The sequence below is a fragment of the Columba livia genome, chromosome 2 (assembly GCF_036013475.1).
Source record: "Columba livia isolate bColLiv1 breed racing homer chromosome 2, bColLiv1.pat.W.v2, whole genome shotgun sequence".
NCBI classification, from domain to species: Eukaryota; Metazoa; Chordata; class Aves; order Columbiformes; family Columbidae; genus Columba; species Columba livia.
The window spans coordinates 52,708,126-52,727,590 of NC_088603.1; the positions used below are offsets into that span (position 1 = coordinate 52,708,126).

Below are 19,465 nucleotides of genomic sequence, written 5' to 3' on the forward strand. Positions count from 1 at the left end.
GCACGCCTGTTGTAGGATTTGTAATTTTTTCTGGCGGTGCTCAGCCGGTAACGCGGTTGGCAGCGCAATTTTACTACCGAGGGCAATAACCGTGTTCGCATTGGCGATTTCCCCCCGCCCCGTTCGGTGTGTGCGGGCGGGCGCTGCCGTCGCCGGGTGGCGATGTCGCTCCGCGGGTCCCTCTGCTCTGGTCCCTTCACCTCCCTCTCCTGCCCTGCGAGATGATTGACTTGCCCTTTGGGCCTTTGGACGTAGCGTTGTGAGGTTATTGTAATTTTTTCCTATTTGCTTAGGCTCAGGACGCAGGCCTGGGAGTAACTTGTAAGTGCCGTGTCTGTTCATGAATACTTATTTTTTTATTTTCTCCTCTGTTGACTTTACAGTGCTGCGTACTTGCCAGTGTTTGCATACCGCACTTCTCTGAGTTTGAGGTCTGAAACTAATAGGGCTTAAATCTATTTGCACGTATGATTTAATTTTTTTGGCAGTGTATTTGGCGTTAAAGGTCAGGTTAACTTGAGGAAATGATGTTGTGCTGGACAAGTATGATTTATTTGCTTTTTAATTTCTCACCTGAGAGCAGTTGTTGGGGGTAATTGATTACTGTGAAACCTAGACAGGTGTTTAAAAATACCGTTTTGTGTAAAGAGGACTAGATACTTATCTTAACAGGGTAATGCAAAAGTTTCTTTCCATGCTTTTAAATTTACAGAATTGGGGATAAATACTTGAAATTTGTTTTTCAAGGTGTATTTCGTGTAACACAATGCATTCTGCTTGCTGATGATGTGAGGTGACAGAACTCCTTGGCTGTTTAAACTGTAGGAGAAATGAGGACTATGCAGCACTCCAGATCACGAGCCTCAGTCATACAAGATAAGGTTAAGAGTATTACAAATTCTAAGAGTTTTAAAAATAGTTCGCATAATATTAACTTTTTTTAATATTATGCGAACTATTTTTAAAACTCTTAGAAAGATCTTTGTGTCCACTTACTGGTGGCTCTTTATACATACAGAATTCCAGTTCAAAGCATATTATTAATATATACGTTATATTGACTGCGACAGCACAAGATCTCGAATGTGTTGGATCAGTTCCAGTGTTCCTTGCTGTGGTGGTGACTGTCAGCATCTGCTGTTTCAGAAAGAAAATAGAAACATTATGGAAAACTCTGGTTTCATCTGATTTCTTATCCTTTACAAGCATAGATGTTATATGTTTAAATGATAGATCTGAGCTTGTTATTAAACTCAGGGCCTGACTGATATCATAAGAAGTGAGTATCACGGCTTTACATGTATTTTCAAGAAAAATATTGAAGTAATATTTATTTTGGATTACTGTATTTTTAATAATTTGTTGGTTACCCTTTCCTCTGCTGAGGAATGGATATGTAGAGCACTTGGACAATTCCATTTAACCTCTCTTCTTATATTTTGCTGAAGGTCTTGCAGGTCTTCAAAGTCTCAGAGTAATTAATCCCTACCTGTTGATGTGGCTGTTTGAGCAGTGATAATGGGTGGCAATTGGGAGCTGTAGATTCAACTTCATGCTGTGCATGAAAAAACTTTATATGAAGTGCCACCCTAGAAAGTTTCTGCCTTGCATAACCAGAAGGGAAAGGATCTGGATGGAATAGGAGGGTTGATTTGGCAGACTTGATAACAAGCAGGGAAAAAGAAAATAGGTGTTCTGTAAACAAGTATGGACTTGTTATCAACAAGGTTGAATTGTCTCAAAGATTTTGTCCATCTAAATAGTGCTTTTTTTTTTTTTATTTTTTTTTCCTGAAGCTTGCACCTATTTATAATGATTTAATAAACTGCCTGGCAATTCCAAGCTAAGAAAGCAGATAGGAAAACTTCTGAGTTCATCTGGCTCATTCAAGTGGAAAACAATTGCCAGTTTGAGTTACTGATAAATCAGAGAAGCGGGATTAAAAATGTGTTGGCTCATTTGCGATTGGTGTATGGAGTTGTAGTGAAAGCTGGTTGCAGAACACAGGGAGTGACCTAGAGAGAGAGAAATGAGTCATCTTCAGAGGCTGACCTTAATGGTCTATGATGGGGACTTGAGTTACAGTGTCTATGCAGTCAGTGATAAATTAGCTTCCAAAGACTGCTGAAAACTTGCAACATCAGGGACTACACAGATATGCATAATTTAAGCTTTTAATTTGGATCTCATTAGAATGAAAGAGTTGCTCACTGAGCTGAAAATTGTTTGCTTGGTGTCCTGGTGCTGTGATCTGGCTTACTTCATATTGATTGGGACTGACCTCTCTCTCCCTACAATGTAGAGCTTTGGTGTTGGTGTTTGTTTTGTTTTTCTTGCAAAATCACTGTTTTCCCAAGACTGTGAGGAATAGTGGAGAGAAAAAAAAACAACAAGGGCAGTGAACTCTGGAATGTTTTTAACAAGTTGGATGCAAAGTAGTTAAGAGCTGGGTGATGGTATTTTTCTGCTATTTATTCTTCTCGAACTCTGAATTATTTGTCAATCTCAGAAAATTGGACCAGTGCTAATATTTGAGTTCAGACTCCTGGGTGAACTTCAATCAGTAAATTAATTCCCCATTCTGGGAGTATCACTACTGATGGATATTTGCTGGCTTTACTAGGTTAACCTGGATGTTCATCTATGTATACATGAGCTTTAATTAACACAGCTCTTGTGTCTCTCTTGTACTTGATAGTCACTTGAAATAATTACAAGATGATGTAACTTCATACAGTCTGATGGCTCAAACTGTTCTGTGTCTGACTCAAGCAATCATCTGGAAATCTGATTTGAACTTTTGCTAAAGAGATGTGGCATGGAGAAATACTACTTTTCTAGTAGAGATTTGCAAATCTACTGCTAGTACGTTGTGGTGGGTTTTTAAAGCCCACGAGAATTGAAGAGTTACCCTCTTAAAATTTACTTTTTGAGCATTAAAGCCACCTTTTGGTTCTTGATGTGAATCTCACCTGATCAAAAGTAATAAAAACCTGTGACTAAAATTCTGGTAGTTTCTTAAGGTAATTTTATGTGAGAAGAGTGATCAGTAATGCTTGTGACTCTGAGTCATATTTGGACTTCTTACCTTTGTAGTCCACATTTTACCTTGTTTTATTCCTCAGCTGCAGTAAGAAAATCATTAACAATTACTGGGTTTATGTCAGAGCAGCAGGTTATTTGCCATGCACAGAAAAAGTAGGATTTCACACTATCTGTTTCTGATAGCACAGATAATCTGTTTATTTTAGGCAAATCCTTGGAGTTATCTTTTATTCTATGCTTCCTGAAGAGTTAGATTTTCCTTGGGTTTGTTTGTTTCAACATCAAATCCTGTAAGATACTAAAATACCACTGATGATGATGTTGCATTTTTGTAGTTCCTTGTTTTGGCAAGTATTTATTTTGATTTGTCTTTAGTTCAACAAAAGGCCAGCAGGAGGAGCATTCAGTTTTCAGAGAGGAGGATTTAAACTGCAATTTTGCAAATAGTTAAGTGGTTAGGATTTTTATCCGAAGTCCTCACAAAGAGATAGCAGCAGTTATAACTGCGTTGGCTGTACGTAAGTATGTGAGGTAGAAAAGAGAATTGAAAATTATGTCAGTAAAATACAGAGATCTGAAAAAAAAAAGAAAAGTAAGAAATGCGAAGTCCTACATTTCAGTGAGAATAATTGAAGGCACAGGTATGCAGCATGTGGGGCATGTGATTGAGTAGCAGTCCCCAGGAGGAAAATATGTGGGTTATCTGGGTCTGAAGCTGAACACAAGCTGACATATACTACACAAAAGGCAAATGCTGTAGTGAGCTGTAGGCCTGTAACCTGCAAGGCAGAAGAATGGAATAGAAGAGGACACACTTCCACCTTTAGTTTTCAGTTACTGGGTAGATCCTGGTATTTCCGTAGTCTTTATCAAATAGTGGTAATTTAAATGTCTTGGGTGGAGGAGAAATGTTAGACTTTGAGCTCTTTGCCAAATTTCATTACTTCTTCCTTCAAGTCGTTTCACCTTGGCTATGTGGGAGCTACTGCCTTTATTTCTGTGCAAGGAGAACGTGGTTTGACCTGTTCATGTCTGAATTCAGTTTTAGTTTTCAAGCTCAATGATTTGCTTCTTTTTCTTGAGTAATAATTATTGTTTTTTCATGTATTATTTATGTTCTGTTCATATAATGTTAAATAAACTATTGCATGTTAGCCAAATAATCAAGCAGATCTCCAGAAGGCAAGGGAAACTTGGAAGAAGTTTTAATTATTTTAAGTTTTGTTAAAACTAATTCTGTCCAGCCTTTAATTAGGAATGTGGAACATATAGTTGCAAACTCTTGGGCATGTCCTCCAGAGGTGAAATTGATGGTTCTCAAATGTTCTGCAGCTTTGTGTAATCCAACCTAACTGTAGTCCCTGTTGAAACAGCAGCTCTTCTGCTCCTGTGGCCAGGCATTCTCACTCTCGTTCTTGGGGCAATTAACTTTCTGTTGATGTTGAATTCATTTTCCAGCTGATTTGGCTGCTGCTACGGGAGATACAAATGCACCAGAGCGAATATGCCTGGAAGTCAAGAGGGAGAACTGGGCTCTCTCCTTTTTAGCTTGCAGCTCGATTGATCTGGGTGTGAGTGGAGACCCTGGTCGAGCTCTGTGCAGGTTGCAAGCAGAGGGATGCATCTTTCGGAAGAGAATTCACAGCAGCCAACGCACGCCGGCCACCCGCAGTTCAGCGTTTGTTTTTAGTGGTGTTTTGGGTTTAAGCAGTTTAATTCCCTGGCTGCTGAACTGTGGTGATGCATAGCGCCGTCATCGCTCTGAGGCCAGGGCTTGGGAGGCTGCACAGTGAACAGGCTCAGGGAGGAGATCTGGCCGAGAAGGTGCTTTTTTCTTGTTCATTTGTTGGGCTGGTTTCCTAAAGCAGGTTACTGTTCAGCTGCATGAATACTTGTCTCCTCACAGTAGAAGAGCTGGTGCCAGAGGTAGGAGTAAGTAGCAGAGAATGGGAATCACTGTATGTTTAATACAACTGAATAAGAGGAAGTGGGAAATAAAATAGGAGACCTTGGGCATGAAAAGAATGATATTCTTTTGGAAGAACTAAGTCCTAAAATAAAGTGTTTCTTTGTTTTGCTCCATCAAAGTGGTTAGAAAGGCTTTCAAATGCATTTTTCTTTGGGGGGGATGGGGGAGGAAGCGGAAAAAGCGGAAAGCTCTTTCCTTTTTTTTTTTTAATTATTTATTCTAAAGAGAAATACCATACATCCCATTGTCTTCCCACTGAGCCCTGCTTTTAAAGAGGCATTGTCTTCAAACTTTTTCTACTGCAGCACAAAGAGTTTAAGCCAGGCAATTTAAAAAAGAAAATGGCTTTAAATGTCAGGTGGTGCTGTATCATATACTTTTGTTTTATGCTCACTGTCCTTGGAACAATGTCTATGAAAAATTTATGACAGTGGTCAAGAGGAATGTTTAATATACATGCGAGCAAACTGTAGATATTCCTGTAATGGATCAAGCTGGAGGTAGTACATGGCACATTTTAGAGAAGGGGTGACTAAAAAATTGTCCACAGAATACAGAACAATTTGGAGTCTGAACTCAAGTCAGTTTGAGAGATTTTGAAATAGTGGAAGGTTGTAAACATTTTTGCAGTAACCATTTTGAGTGTTATACTAATGTGTTCTTCAAATTTGGATCAATGTTTCTTAATTAATGAGGGGGAAAGGAATGTTACTGTTTCCATCATGGGGAAAGGGCAGTAAAAGAGATTTATATTTTTTTATATAAGCTTTAAAATTTTTATGTCAGCACCATGCTTGCTTGTTTTGGCTGTTGTACAGTAGAGGTCAGAATAACAAGGACCTCCCAGATCTGTGTCTGTTGAGAAGGACCTCTGAGGAAACCAAGCCTTCTCAGTGCTGAACCACACTCCTCAGTCTCTGGATAAAAATGGGTGATTCAATCAGTAATCGTGTGGTGGTGTGGTTATTTGCACTGCGATGCTGAAATTATTTGTGGTTGGTCATCACAGAACGGTAATGAAAGGAAGATTATTGTAAGAAGTTTGGTAGTCTATGCCTCTTTTGAGACAGTGAGGGTTGCAGCTGATGTATAGTTGTAACAGCAACAAAGATTGGATACTCTCAGGAGAATCTTAGCTCCTAGTTCAAGTTATGGTTGCAAAATGTTGAAGTCAGTAAACTCGTGTTTTTAGATAGAGGAGGCTTTGCATTTGCTCAAGAGCTCACGACTCAAATTGTTGAGCTTGAAGACTGTTAGATTACCAGCAACCTCTCTCCTTGCAACGTGAAGTGATGCGATTGACATAAAAAAAACAATTGTATGCATCTTTGCAAGTGTATCGTTTGTACTCTTGGAGATGAAAGAAGCAAGAGAATGGAAATAAAGCTTTCTTGTCAGCTAAAGTATCTAATGTACAGACAACATGTGTGGTAGCTTCAGCAGCCGGGGCTGCAGTTTTGGCTGCTGTCAGCAGAGGCAGCTGCCCAACCCATGCTGACTGGGAGGACTGCGGCATTGCGTTTTCTTGTACAAGGGAGAACGGAGTCTGAAGATGACCAGGCTGGGAATGAAGAACCAAAAAGGAACGACATGGACCTGTTGGAGAGGGGCCAGAGGAGGCCACCAAGGTGGTCAAAGGGCTGGAACAGCTCTGCTGTGAGGACAGGCTGAGAGAGTTGGGGTGGTTCAGCCTGGAGAAGAGGAGGCTCCAGGGAGACCTTATTGCGGCCTTTCAGTACTTAAAGGGGGCTTGTAAGAAAGATGGGGACAGACTTTTTAGCAGGGCATGTTATCACAGGACAAGGGGTAATTGTTTTAAACTAGTAGAGAGGAGATTCAGGCTAGACAAAAGGAAGAAATATTTTACAAGGGTGTTAAAACACTGGCCCAGTTGCCCAGAGAGGTGGTAGATGCCTCATCCCTGGAGACATTCCAGGCCAGGCTGGATGGGGCTCTGAGCAACCTGATCTAGTTGAAGATGTCCCTGCTTGTTGCAGGGGGCTTGGACTAGATGACCTTTGAAGGTCCCTTCCAACCCAAACTATTCTATGGTAACCACCTGGATTGAATAAATGACCCAGGAAAAATGGAAGCTTCCTTCTGCCCATGGATCCAGGCGCAGTTTTTGGTACCTGCAAGCTTTTGGGTTAAGGGCAGGAGTGGAATATGGGTAGACCTCAGTGAAGTGGGTGATATGGAGAGAATTGGAATGGGAAGCAGTAAAGGGAGCAAAAAATGATTGAGTATCCTGGTGAAACAGGAGAGAAGTGTATTCAGGGAGGTGAGTAAGGAGAACTAGGAAAAAGAAACTTCAAGAAGTGAAGCAGAAGAGACTGCTTGTACATATACATGTTTTGGTTTCATGTTTAGCTACTTGCAAGGTGCTTGAGATTATTTCAGAATCAAGAAAGTACACCTTTAGGTTTGGCTGACAATACTTAAACAAAAAAAAAAATCTGATTATGTTCTTGCATATGTCTTATTCCAGCATTGCAGTGCTGGAACAATGCTTGTTGTTGCAGGGTGTAGTTGTTTGGCATGCCGTTTTGTGTTTGTCAGTTGATTGTTCGTGATACCACAGCTGTCCCCATGGTGACAGGAAGTCCAGTGCCTTAACTCCATTCTTTTGGAGTTCCAAATAGTGACCTCCAGAATTCCCTCATTAAATTCTCATAGCTAGTTTGCAGATTGTGATCTGCAGGATCCATATTTCCGTATACAGTTCAGAGATCTTATGACCAAATCCAAGGCCGTTCATTTTAAGGTTGTTTAGCAACTTACGTAACTAGAGATGGTTTCCTGGCAGTGTCCTATCCCTGCATGTCCCCCACAGGGATCAGAAATTGCAGAGTCACAGTGAGAGTAGTAATACGCATGCATGGTTAACCATGTGTGGTTTGAAAAGCAGTATTTCTTTTCCTAGCAAAGACTTCTGTGCCTGGAAGTTGCCCATAGAAAAGCAGTGGCAATGCTGAAAAGAGTACGTAGAAGGAGAGGTGGAAAAGGAGCAAGCTGCAGAGCAAGAAATAGGCTCATTTCCTAATCACTGGCTCACTTTGTAATCGCATTTTGGTTGGAACCTCTTGATTTCACTAAAGAGTCTGGTCCTTTCCAGAACGGATAAAATACTTCTCAGTTGGGTTGGCAATTTTTTTGTGATCTAGGAAGTCAAGGATGGCCTTGAACATTGGCTTGTCAAAGAGTATCTCAAGGACTAACCAAATCCAGTTCAAATAAGCCTAAATTTCTTCTCCACTGTGAACCTCAAAAGCAGTGTTTAAATGCGTCAAAACAATAGTGAGCTGATGAATTAGTATCGGCATACAAAGGCTCTTTCTAGGCTGCAGGCAAAAGGCTCAATGAATGCAGAGCAAGGAACAGATCCAACCCTTTTAGTCCCAGAAAGAACACATCCCTCGTTGAAGCTGAGGGGGAAACAGCCATGATGGCGAGAGGTTTTTCTGTTGGTAGTGGAAGGACTGTGTTGGTACATGATCCCACGCCATGTCTGAGAGCTTGGAGCCTTTTTCTTGCAGATCAGTTCTGCCTTGACTTGCGGGGTGGTGTGTGTGGTGTTTTAGTTTTGTTTGTTTGTTGTTTGGTTTTGTTTTGTTTTGAATGCTGCTTATATGACCCCATATGAATTGTTAAGGACTCCTTCCAAACGGTTGTTTGAACACTGCGTGGATGATACCTACCAGGAGACACTCAAACTCAGAACATTGTGTATCAAAGCTGAGAAACGTTAAGACTGATTTACAAAAACAAAAAGAGGTAGTTTATTTGGAATACCCTGTAGTGGTATGCTTCAGCTGACTTGCTTTGAAATGTGGACTGAGAGCCGATTTTGTAGCTGGAGCAATTTCCTGTTACTTCCAGCCTGAAGTCACATCGGACTTTCTCACTCCGCAGATGTTGTGATGTTTCATACTTGTTGTCTTTTCAAAGTTGCCAACCATAGAGGACTTTGTATGAGCTAAAGAATAACCATCATGTTGTAGTTAGAGGATTGCTCCTTTAAGAACGTAGTAACCTGTTCACTTAAATCTCATCTGTAAAGATTCTTTTTCAGTAGCTGTTAATGATATGAGAATTTCACAGCAGTGTTTGTTACTTTTCTGCATTTCTTAAAGCCAGGGTGGGTGTCATACCTTACTCTGACTTATAAAGGTATCTTTTGAAAGCTTTATTTCATCCCAGTCTGAACGTTTATTTCATCTGCAGTCTGAACGATATATTTTCGTACAGTAAGGACATCACAAGACAAAACTACTCTGAGATACATAAATTGATAGTATTTACTGAAGTGTTTTATGTACACTAATTATTGAAGTAGAACCCCTATTGCATTCATTAAGCAAATCTTTGATAGACAGTTGCAAAGAGCCAGTGTCATATTGGCAACTGGTTGAATGGTTAATCAAGAAAATTGTGACTTGCGTCATAAGAGGTGATTAAGCTTTACCCATTCACAGGGAGGGATACCAAAATAAGGAATATGCAGGCATTATCTCAGTGGATGCTCTCGGTCAAAATAAAATGGTAATATGGAAAGGAAATGCAGATGGTGAGATTTTTCGTTGGCAATAATGGTCATGGTAGGATGAACAGCTGTTTTTCTAGCAGTTATCAGGCCTCTGACCTTTAGGCATATGGAGGTTCAAATCTTCCATATGGCCACTGTTTTAACACAAGTGAGTTGTCAAAAACAAGCAATCCCCTTCCCAAAACAAAACGAACCAACTAAAAATAATAGGCAAAAATAATTCCACAAACCACCTCCAAACCCTGGGGGCTAAGCACTGGAGGAATTAATCAAGAAATACACCTTACTCAGAATTCTTCTTTGGGATTAGAAAATAGTAGATGTGTAGTGAAAAATTCAACAGCGACATGCTTTACTTTTTAAAATCTCTGAACTGCTATTATTGGGAATGGTACAAGTTTTCAAGAGAGAATTTAGAAAGAGAATCAACTGTGTGGAGAAGAGACTCTCTGTAAGTACCTTTACAGAAGGCAAGGCTGCTGTTTGTGCATTTATAGACCCCAAAATACTTTAACAGGAAAGGCATCTCAACAGTTGTCACTGGAATACAAGTCTAAGGTTGGGTTTCTAGTCAGGAAAGAGACGCTTAGAAAAACAATGTATGCCCAGAATGAATTTCTTATTTCTTTCAAGTATCACTTTTTAGATTGATATTTTTGTCTTGAGTCTCATATAGTTTGACAATCTGGAAAAGATTGATAAAGGAAAGAGCTTTAGGGAAGCCTTGATGTTACCATAAAGGCTGACTTATTTTTTTGTCTAAGTTAGTTATCAATTACAGTATTCTGTTATCTCATCCTGAACTGTAGATGCAATCACTTGTTGGCAAATATTAATTTGAGCCAGTTATGCCATCCACTTATATTTGCTATTCTCTGTTTTAATATGTAATAAAATTGTGTAAATTTCCAAGTAAGTTGTACCACCTTGGAACAAAGTTTTGTACATACTGTTTAAAAGGAGATCTGTTGTGCTAATACTGAATTTATTAAAATCGGCTTATTATGTGGTTGCTTCAGATCCTAGATTTTATGGGGACCTGATTTGTCTAGTTTCCCATGGAAACAAGGTGCACGTGATCCTGTGTACGTGGGCCGTGTGTATTGACATTTGTATCCAGTCAAATTCTTTTTGGCCTGTTGTCTAGTGTGGACAATTGTGACAGATAAGGATCTTAAACAGAGCTGTCCGAGAAAATGTAGTTCCAAGTTTTATGAAAATAAAAAGCTAATGGAGGGGAATAATTCTGCTCATGTCTTTGTGGGGAAAAAGCTTGTAGTGTGTGTCTTATTGGAAAACAAAGAGGAGAAAAAAACCCTTGTGAATGCCCAGGCTTCAGGAGACCCTTCCTTCGGCATTTGTGCCTTCATGGGCAGCAAACTGAGTTAACTACAAGGTGTGAAAATGCAGGTTCTCGTGCTCATAATGAACTATTGTAGGAAATGAAGGATAAAGTCTTGTAATAGCACGCAGGATAGTTTAGAGTTTATAAAAAAAGTGTCCTGACTTGTTAAAATAATTTAGTTTAACTGATCATTTCTGACCATATTTTTTGTTCCTATATTAGCAGATACTGTTCTCTCATCTAGTTTCTGTTTGTAGGTGGAAACTTTCTCATAATCCCAGTAGTATTTTTAGTGTTGTTTTTTTCTTGAACAAGAGCAAATGAAGGGAGTACTTAACAAGCAGGTGTGGCCTGGACTGCTAGAGAAGGCACTATTAGCTTCTCTTTGTTGTTTTCTTCTGGGAGTTTGGAAAAAGATGTAATGACCTTAGTGGCTGAGCTAAGTAGCCAGATTGAAGGAAGCTCTGAGAATCTGGGAAACTGTTCAAACCGTGTTTGCCTGGTGGTGTCAGTCTGGCAACTGCAACCTACCCCCTGCTCTCTTACTCTTCCCCCTCCTCTTTTTCCCCCCCCCCCTTTTTTTTAATGTATTGCTGTTAAGGCATTCTGTTGTTTTTCTTTTGGCAACTTAGAAAGCTGTAGGAGAGGTAAGGCCTAAAGCCTCACTGGTAGCTGTTTCAAAGGAATTTTGATTTTTAGGTGATACTGAGGTAGACCTCTAGAGTCATCTTTTAAAGAAAATGAGGGGCAGAGCTGCAGTCCAAAGACACATTGTAAATAGGAGCTGCAAGAAGCTCTTTTTTCTTAGTTCTTATAATTCTTAATTTGGATTTTAGTCGCTTTTAGTTGAAAATATTAAAGCATTGGATTTCTAATACTTATTTCGTTTCTTGTTTAAGACAAGTACTGAGAAATCTTAACTGCTCTGGCATATGTAAATATACTTGATCAATTTCAAACATATTCTGATAATTTTATCTTAATGAAAACTTTCAAAGAATTGTTAGCTCTCTAATTTGAACTTTATTTTAAGGCTAAGATACAGTCTTTCAGCATGCTTGCATATATATATATGTCTAATTTCTTTAAAATATATTCAAAAGAATTATTTAGGGATCTGTTTTGAATATGTAATGCTTTTGTTTCAACAGGTGTCATTACTGGGATTAGATGTTTTAGGTGCCTTTGTCGACAGACTATCAGGACGCTTTAAACCGTATATAGGAACTGGTAAGTTAAATATAACTCTCTTTTTCTTAAGACCAAAAAAGTAACAGACACTTGGGGTTTTTTCCTGTCCCCTAACATCTGAAGTGTAACACATTGAAAGCTTTTCGAGCTAAATATACAGGATGTTTCAAAAAGATGGACTCAATTTCAAAGCAGTATACAGGGTGTTTCAGCAAGATGGACGCAATTTGAAATCACTGTATCTCTGCACCCACGAACTGCCCATGAATGAAACTCTTGCCGCTTGAAAGGGAGGGGCATAGAGTTTCAAATGGTTACTGCTAGATGCCTCTCCCAGCCAGTTGTAAATTTTTGTGTAATTGTAATGTTGCTGTAGTGAAATACCCTGCTTTGGAATTGGGTCCATCTTTTTGAAACACCCTGCAGTATATCGGTAGGCATCTTATTGCTGTTGTTGGAATTTAAATAGTTTTATATTAACTTGTAAATATTCTTTTGTCATGTAGTCACTGATTTCTAGATGGTGGCTGGGATTTTTTTCAAGATTTGAGGAAAAACTTTCCAGTAATTAGTTTCATGATATGTAGTCACTTATCACTCTCATGCTAGGTACTTGCTTACTGCTCCCCAATACAGTAATCTAAAAATGACATGGGAATATAAATCGTATCTTGAACTTGTGTTAAAGATTAAAGGTTTTATTTGTAGATCACTTTAATTAGAGCCTTATGTCTGCTGAAACCCGTGGTTTCAGAGTGCGGTGTGGTCCACCTCCTGTTTCATAACTGGACTGTAGCTTTTAGTCTAAACTTTTTATGGGGTTAAAAAAAAGTACCAACTGTTATCCTTTTGCTAAATGTTTACTCAAATGAATTTCAAATTAATGGATCTAAATGTGCCTGAGTGTGAAACAGCTGTTTTGGGAAGTACTAGCAAACAGCACTGCTCAACTCATTTTCCTCATGTCCTTGAAAGCAGATAGTGATACTAGGGCCTTAATGCCGGTGTTACATCGCTGGCTATTTTTAACTGAAGTTCCTAGCTTAATGTCCTTTTCCAAAATTTGTGTGAATTATCTTGCGCCTTGTTCCCACATGCCTAGCTATCTCAAATCGTCAAAATGTTAAGCTTCCTCTTCATGTGTCTACTTTTGTATTTAAGAGTTAATAAATCAGCAAATTTTAAAGTTCAGGAATACAAATAATAGTTTATAAGTTGCTAACTAAAATTACTGAGAACATATTTTGGGATGCTGTAAAACTACCGCAACAGTGTGCGACAGAATTTAAATCTATTTTGTTGCAGAGGTTTTTTCTTTGGCTGGGTGGTTTTGTATTGCAGCAGTGTAAGGGAACCAGAGACGTATTGTGCTATGCAGAGTATTGATTTCTGAATAGTCTCCATTTCTAGCTATGGTAAACTTCAGAGTGTTACTCTGGTTTTGGTTTATATTTTAGTGGTGTGCAGAAATAAAAATTACAGCAACTTCATTAAAGGTTGGAAAGCTTTTTCATTTCTTCTGTGTTTTTTTTTTTTTCCCTAAGTGTGAACTATTTGAGAATAGTTTGAAAATATTTTTTTTTTGTCACAGGATTTGAGTAGTTTGAGATTCTGAGCAAATGAAAGATTTACATTCCAGTACTCAGTAGCATTTATATTAAAAAAAAAAGAGCCATTATTGGCACGGAATGACTATCGAACATGTGTAGCATCAATACACATCTGAAGCTGTGTATTCCAGAAGTACTTTTTAGAAAAGCTGAGTAGTAGTGCCTTCAACTGAAAGTGAGCATCACCAGAAACAAGACTGGTAGAGTGCATTATGTTGAATATGCAAGTCACTGTTGTGCCATGATCAGCTTTTATATAAGCTTAACAGACACTGAAATGTTAGTCTCAGTAAAGGCAGAAAACAAATATTTATTTTAGACTACTTTTTTAAAGAGTGATTTATAGTATGAATTCTCTTCAGTTGGTGGCTGCCTTTCCAAATCTTGTAACAAGATTGGGACCATTTTCAGTTTTTGTCAGTGAAGCAATAAGACAAAAACTTGACTGTAAGTGTCTGGGAGTGTGGATAGTCTGGGGTTTATGAGAGTAATTAAAAGCATGCTGGTGAGCAAGAAAACTGCTTCCTTCAACCAGACTTAAAGAACCAGCAGTTTCCCAAATCATGTTCTGTTGACTCTGCAGATTTGGCTTCTAATGTAATCTGAGAATGAGTCCAGTCAGTCAGATCAAAGACTCGTGTCTGACAGGGATCCGTTTGCAGATGCCTGAGAAGAAAGTGAGGACAGAACAAATGCGTTGGTAACACCTTCAGTATGATGCCCTAGCTGTCAGCAGTCTTGCAGCTTAGGGCCAGCTAAGGCAGATGGTATCTTCAGTGTCTCCCCTGTTTTCTTAAAGCTTTATCTGGTTGGTTTTTGAACTCACGTAGACTTTTGGCTTCTACAGTGTTCTGTAGTAATGCTTATTTAGTCAAAACTCTTCTTCTGGACTGGCTGCCTGATAACTGTGCTCACTAGACCCTGTATTAGAGAGGTGAGCCATCATTTCTTACCATCTTGACTGCCTGTCTCTATTTTACGGATCTCTGCTGTGCCTCTCCTCTGCTATCCCTTCCCCCCGCCCCCCTGGATAAGTCCAATTCTTTCTTGTATACACATAGTTCTACAGTTGTTATTGTTCTTGTTTCCCCTCTCAGTGCCTTCCTGTTGTAGTGCTTTTGTATTGAGGAAACCATAACAGCAGAGATGCAGCATATGTTTATAGTGCCATAATTCTGTTTGGTTTTATTATGTCATCTATTACTTTCATAATTATTGATAATCTATTTCCTTGTTACATCACTGTTTCTTGAAAATTGACCTAATATATTAATGAGACTGTCTACTGTAACAACCTGTTTCCTATGCAGCGATGATACGTTTAGGGTTCACTGTTCAGGGTGGTGTCTCTTTGTCGAGGGTTAAGATTGTGGGGTGACAATAAAACCCTGGCAGATGTATTGTTAACCCCCTCTCCCCCCCCCACCCCACTTCCCCCTCCCTCTCCCCTCTTTCCACTAAGGAGAGGCGATTGGGAGGAAAAGAAGCACAGAGTGAAGAGAGTTGGAAAAAATTAAAGATGTTTTACTAATGCTACTAATAAGAATAGAGAAAATAATACAAAATATACAAAAACAATCTTGAAAGTCTCAGCAACTGCAGAGCCGGCACCCAAAGTCCTGGATTGCACTCTGCAGCCAATCGGAGCTGGATTCAGTCTGTCACTAGGCCTCAGTTCGCAGGGACAAATAGCAAGGTCCTCTCCTAATGTCGGCCATAAGCAGAAGGGAAAAGGGCAAAAGGAAGGGAAAAGCAAACGAGATCCTCGTGATCTCCCACTTTTATATGAAGTATTCATGTGAATGGAATGTTATACACAGTTGGTCAGTTTCTTGGTCTCTTTCTTCTCGTCGCCCCTCTCGCGAGATGTCCATCCGTGCTTATCAATAAGTTTGCATTCCATTGCTAGGTTTACCAAAACATGTGTCTGGTTCTCCAGGAAAATGCAGTTAATATGAAGGCTTTAGCTGACAGGCAAATTCACTGAAAGAGATACTTGTTTTTAGCAAAACCAGGACACTCTTGCTCCATGCCCTTGTAATTATGGTACCTTCTTTCCTCTAAGACCCTTTATTGAGAACTGTGTGAAAATCCAGCTTCACTCTTTTAGCTGAATTACCTTCTGCACAGGTGTTCTGCAGAGAGCTCTTACAAGTTTGTGAGATACCACTTCTTTTCATTGAAGCTGTATTGTCTCTTCTAGCTAACTCTGTGTGTGCTAACTCTAGCTATCCTGAGTTCTTTACAGATGCCAGAAGAAAGCAAAATCAGAGAATCATTTAGGTTGGAAAAGACCTGAGCCTTGGGGAACACCACTCGTGACCAGCTGCCGACTGGGGTTGGCTCCGTTCACCACAACTATTTGGGCCTGGCCATCCAGCCATTTTTTTTTTTTGCCCCAGCAAAGAGTACACCCTGTCCAGTCCATGAGCTGCCAGTTTCTCCAGCAGAACGTGGTCTTATCCAAACAAATATTTTCAGATTCTTGTACCAAATGCTTTTAATCCAAATTCACTCAAAAAAAATCAATGCACGCTGCAAGTCCTTGCAACTGCTTTAAAATAAATCAGGCAACATACTTACATGCTTCATTATACCAATAAATTTGAAAGAGCATTTAAATTATTCTGAAGAGTCTAATTTAAAGGTTCTTCCATCACTTCTAGAAGTCACTTGGGAAAGAATTTAAACACTTCAAATTGGTTTCACATCTTAGTATACAGCACTACAACTGTCTTCCAAAATTATTTTTGCCCACTGATTTCTTTTTACAGAAAGAAGGGTTTGGAACAGCTATTACATATATACACACATTTATATGTGGGGGTTTTTGTGTCAAATGTGTTTTATATATTCAGACTTACCCATATATGTAGTTTATATAAATTGTATCTGTGTTTCATCTTTTTAAAGTGTTGTGTGTCTTTCCTTTAATTGACAGATAACTAAAATATATTTTGCAACATCTTGTAAAGTTGTATCTGAAAGTGAATAGCAATATAGTTATAGACTAATGGACAGTTCAATAGATGCAGAAAAATAACATGATATAAAAACACATTAAAGCTGAAACAGATTCCATATACCTTTATTATACTTTTTAAATTCCTTTAATAACAAGAGTGCAAAAGAACATTCATTCCTTTTAGAAAATGAAACTAGGAGTAGACGCTTTTCCCATAATATCTATCATCCAGCCACATTTGCGCATAATTCTAATATTCTTTTATTTCTGATATCTAATATTTTAATAATTAATCCCATCACCTGGGAAAAGAGATTTTGACAAAGTAATTATGTACTCTTATGTAATCTCTTTTAATCACAGAACAAGCGATAGTTTTAAATACTCCAAGACGTAGCACTCAAATGCTCCTTGATCTGCTTTATATTTTCCAGAATATAGCCACATAGCTTGCGAAGTATTTTCAAGTATCTTCACTGGAAGTACTAAGAAAGAGGTTCTAAATGTGTGTGTCCAGGTTCCCAGAACACCGATGCCAGCTGCAGAGAGTGTGCAATGTGGTTAGTCGTAAAAGGATAACACCTTGGAAGTTACTGCAACATTAGACTGTTGCCTAGGAAACTGAATTAAGTCTCTTATCAGGTATTACACTTCAATACGGAGATCACTAACATGCTCTTCAGAATACTGGAAAGCATCTGTCCTACAACAATTGTATTGATTTTGCCCAAATCTAATTTACAGCATATATGTAGGTTGTAAAGATGGAAATAATAATAAAGCATCCATGTTTTTTACTTCCTAGCAAAAAGCCTGTGATGCTTATGAAAGTGAATATTCAGTCATATTAGTTACTTTTCTCTGCATTTACAAGAAATCTGTCCTCATCGTAACTGAGAAGGAAATTAAACAGTGGAAAAATAAATGTTTTGCTGTGTTACAGTTAGGTAATGCACTATTATACTTTCATCACTTACTGAGTTCTGAATCAGAAATAAAAACTTCTCAGGATCACCAAAATGTAACACTCTATTGAGACAAAAATATATTTAAAGTTCCAGGTATTTTATCACAAAAACACAGCTATAAAAGTGAAATTTAACTGAGAAATTAGGATTCATTGTGGTTTTTTAGAAGGCGGAAAACAGAGTAGGTAGATGTTTTACATAAACCTTGTCTATTCATGGTGCAATCCTGATCTTCGGTGAGAATGCAAGTACCTGCAATAACTTACTGAAATAAACCTTGTTGAATGTGTTCACATCAAACAGTGACCTAACTGGATGTAACAAAGATGCAAAATAAATACCAAAAATGGCAGTTTGCATAGAATAGTAGGTTCTTCTCAAATGCATTACTATGGACACTTTGTAGAAGTTTCAGGGAATTAAAAAAAAAAAAAAAGGTGGTTTTTTTTCCTACTTCTAAGCAATTTTCGACATCCAGATGTAATGAAGAGTTTATATCTAAAACCTGAATGAAAAGTGCTCTCACAGCATTTTAGTGGAGAAGCTGGCAGCTCATGGCTTGGACGGGCAAACTCTGCTGGGAAAAAAACTGGCTGAAGGCCGGGTCCAAAGAGTTGTGGTGAACAGAGCCAAATCCAGTTGGCAGATGGTCAGGAGGTGGTGTTCCTGAGGGCTCAGTATTGGGGCCAGTTCTGTTTAATCTCTTTATCAATGATCTGGATGAGGGGATTGAGTGCACCCTCAGTAAGTTTGCAGATGACACCAAATTGGGTGAGAGTGTTGATCTGCTGGAGAGTAGAATGGCCACACAGAGGGATCTGGACCGGCTGCATTGTTAGGCTGAGGCCAATTGTATGAGGTTTAACAAGGCCAAATGCTGGGTCCTGCACGTGGGTCACGACAACCCCAGGCAGCCCTACAGGCTCAGGCGGCTGGAAAGCTGCCTGGTGGAAAATGTCCTGGGGTTGCTGGTCAACAGCCAGCTGAACATGAGCCAGCAGTGTGCCCAGGTGGCCAAAAAGGCCAACAGCATCCTGGCTTATATCAGGAATAGTGTGGCTAGCAGGAATAGGGAAGTGGTTGTGCCACTGTACTCAGCACCGTTCAAGCCCCACTTTGAATACTGTGTTCAGTTTTGGGCCCCTCATGACAAGAAAGACATTGAGGTGCTGGAGAGAGTGCAGAGGAGGGTGACAAAGCTGGTGATGGGCCTGGAGCACAAGTCTGATGAGAAGCAGCTGGGGAAACTGGGGCTGTTTAGCCTGAAGAAAAGGAGGCTGAGGGGAGACCTTATGGCTGTCTACAACTACCTGAAAGGAGGTTGTAGCATGGAGGGTGTTGGTCTCTTTTCACAAGTAACAAGACAAGAAGAAAGGGCCTCAAGTTTCTCCAGGGGAGGTTTAGATTGGATATTGGGAAAAGTTTCTTCACGGAAAGGGTTGTGAGGCATTGGAACAGGCTGCCCAGGGAAGTGGTGGAGTCATCCCTGAAGGACTTTAAAGTATATGTAGACACGGTGCTTAGCGTCATGGTTTAGTGGTGGACTTGGCAGGGCTAGGTTAACGGTTGGACTTGATGATCTTAAGGGTCTTTTCCAGCCTAAACAATTCTGTGATTCTAAGTGACTCCCAAGTTGGTAGTTTTTGCTTTTTTTCCTGCTTAATGATTGAAGTTTTTGGATGAAAGAATACACAATTTAATCAAGATGTATGTGACTGCTCAATAAGTGGTTTTAATGATGCATGGAGAAATGCTTTCCTCAACAACATGAAAACCAAGAACTGTTTTAGTATGAGCTATCATGGATATACAGCATGTAGAAAAAA

At 39.3% G+C, this 19,465-nt stretch overlaps 1 protein-coding gene across 36 annotated transcripts in view; it reads left to right on the forward strand.

The window, feature by feature from the left end:
* The window catches only part of CLASP2 (cytoplasmic linker associated protein 2), a 152,230-nt gene that overhangs the window by 1,153 nt on the left and 131,612 nt on the right, over positions 1–19,465 (forward strand). For all 36 annotated transcript variants that reach the window (XM_065051921.1, XM_065051926.1, XM_065051923.1 and 33 more), the window contains exon 2: positions 12,057–12,135. In XM_065051921.1, the coding sequence (XP_064907993.1) occupies positions 12,057–12,135 (79 nt within the window). The remainder of the gene's footprint in view (positions 1–12,056; positions 12,136–19,465) is intronic.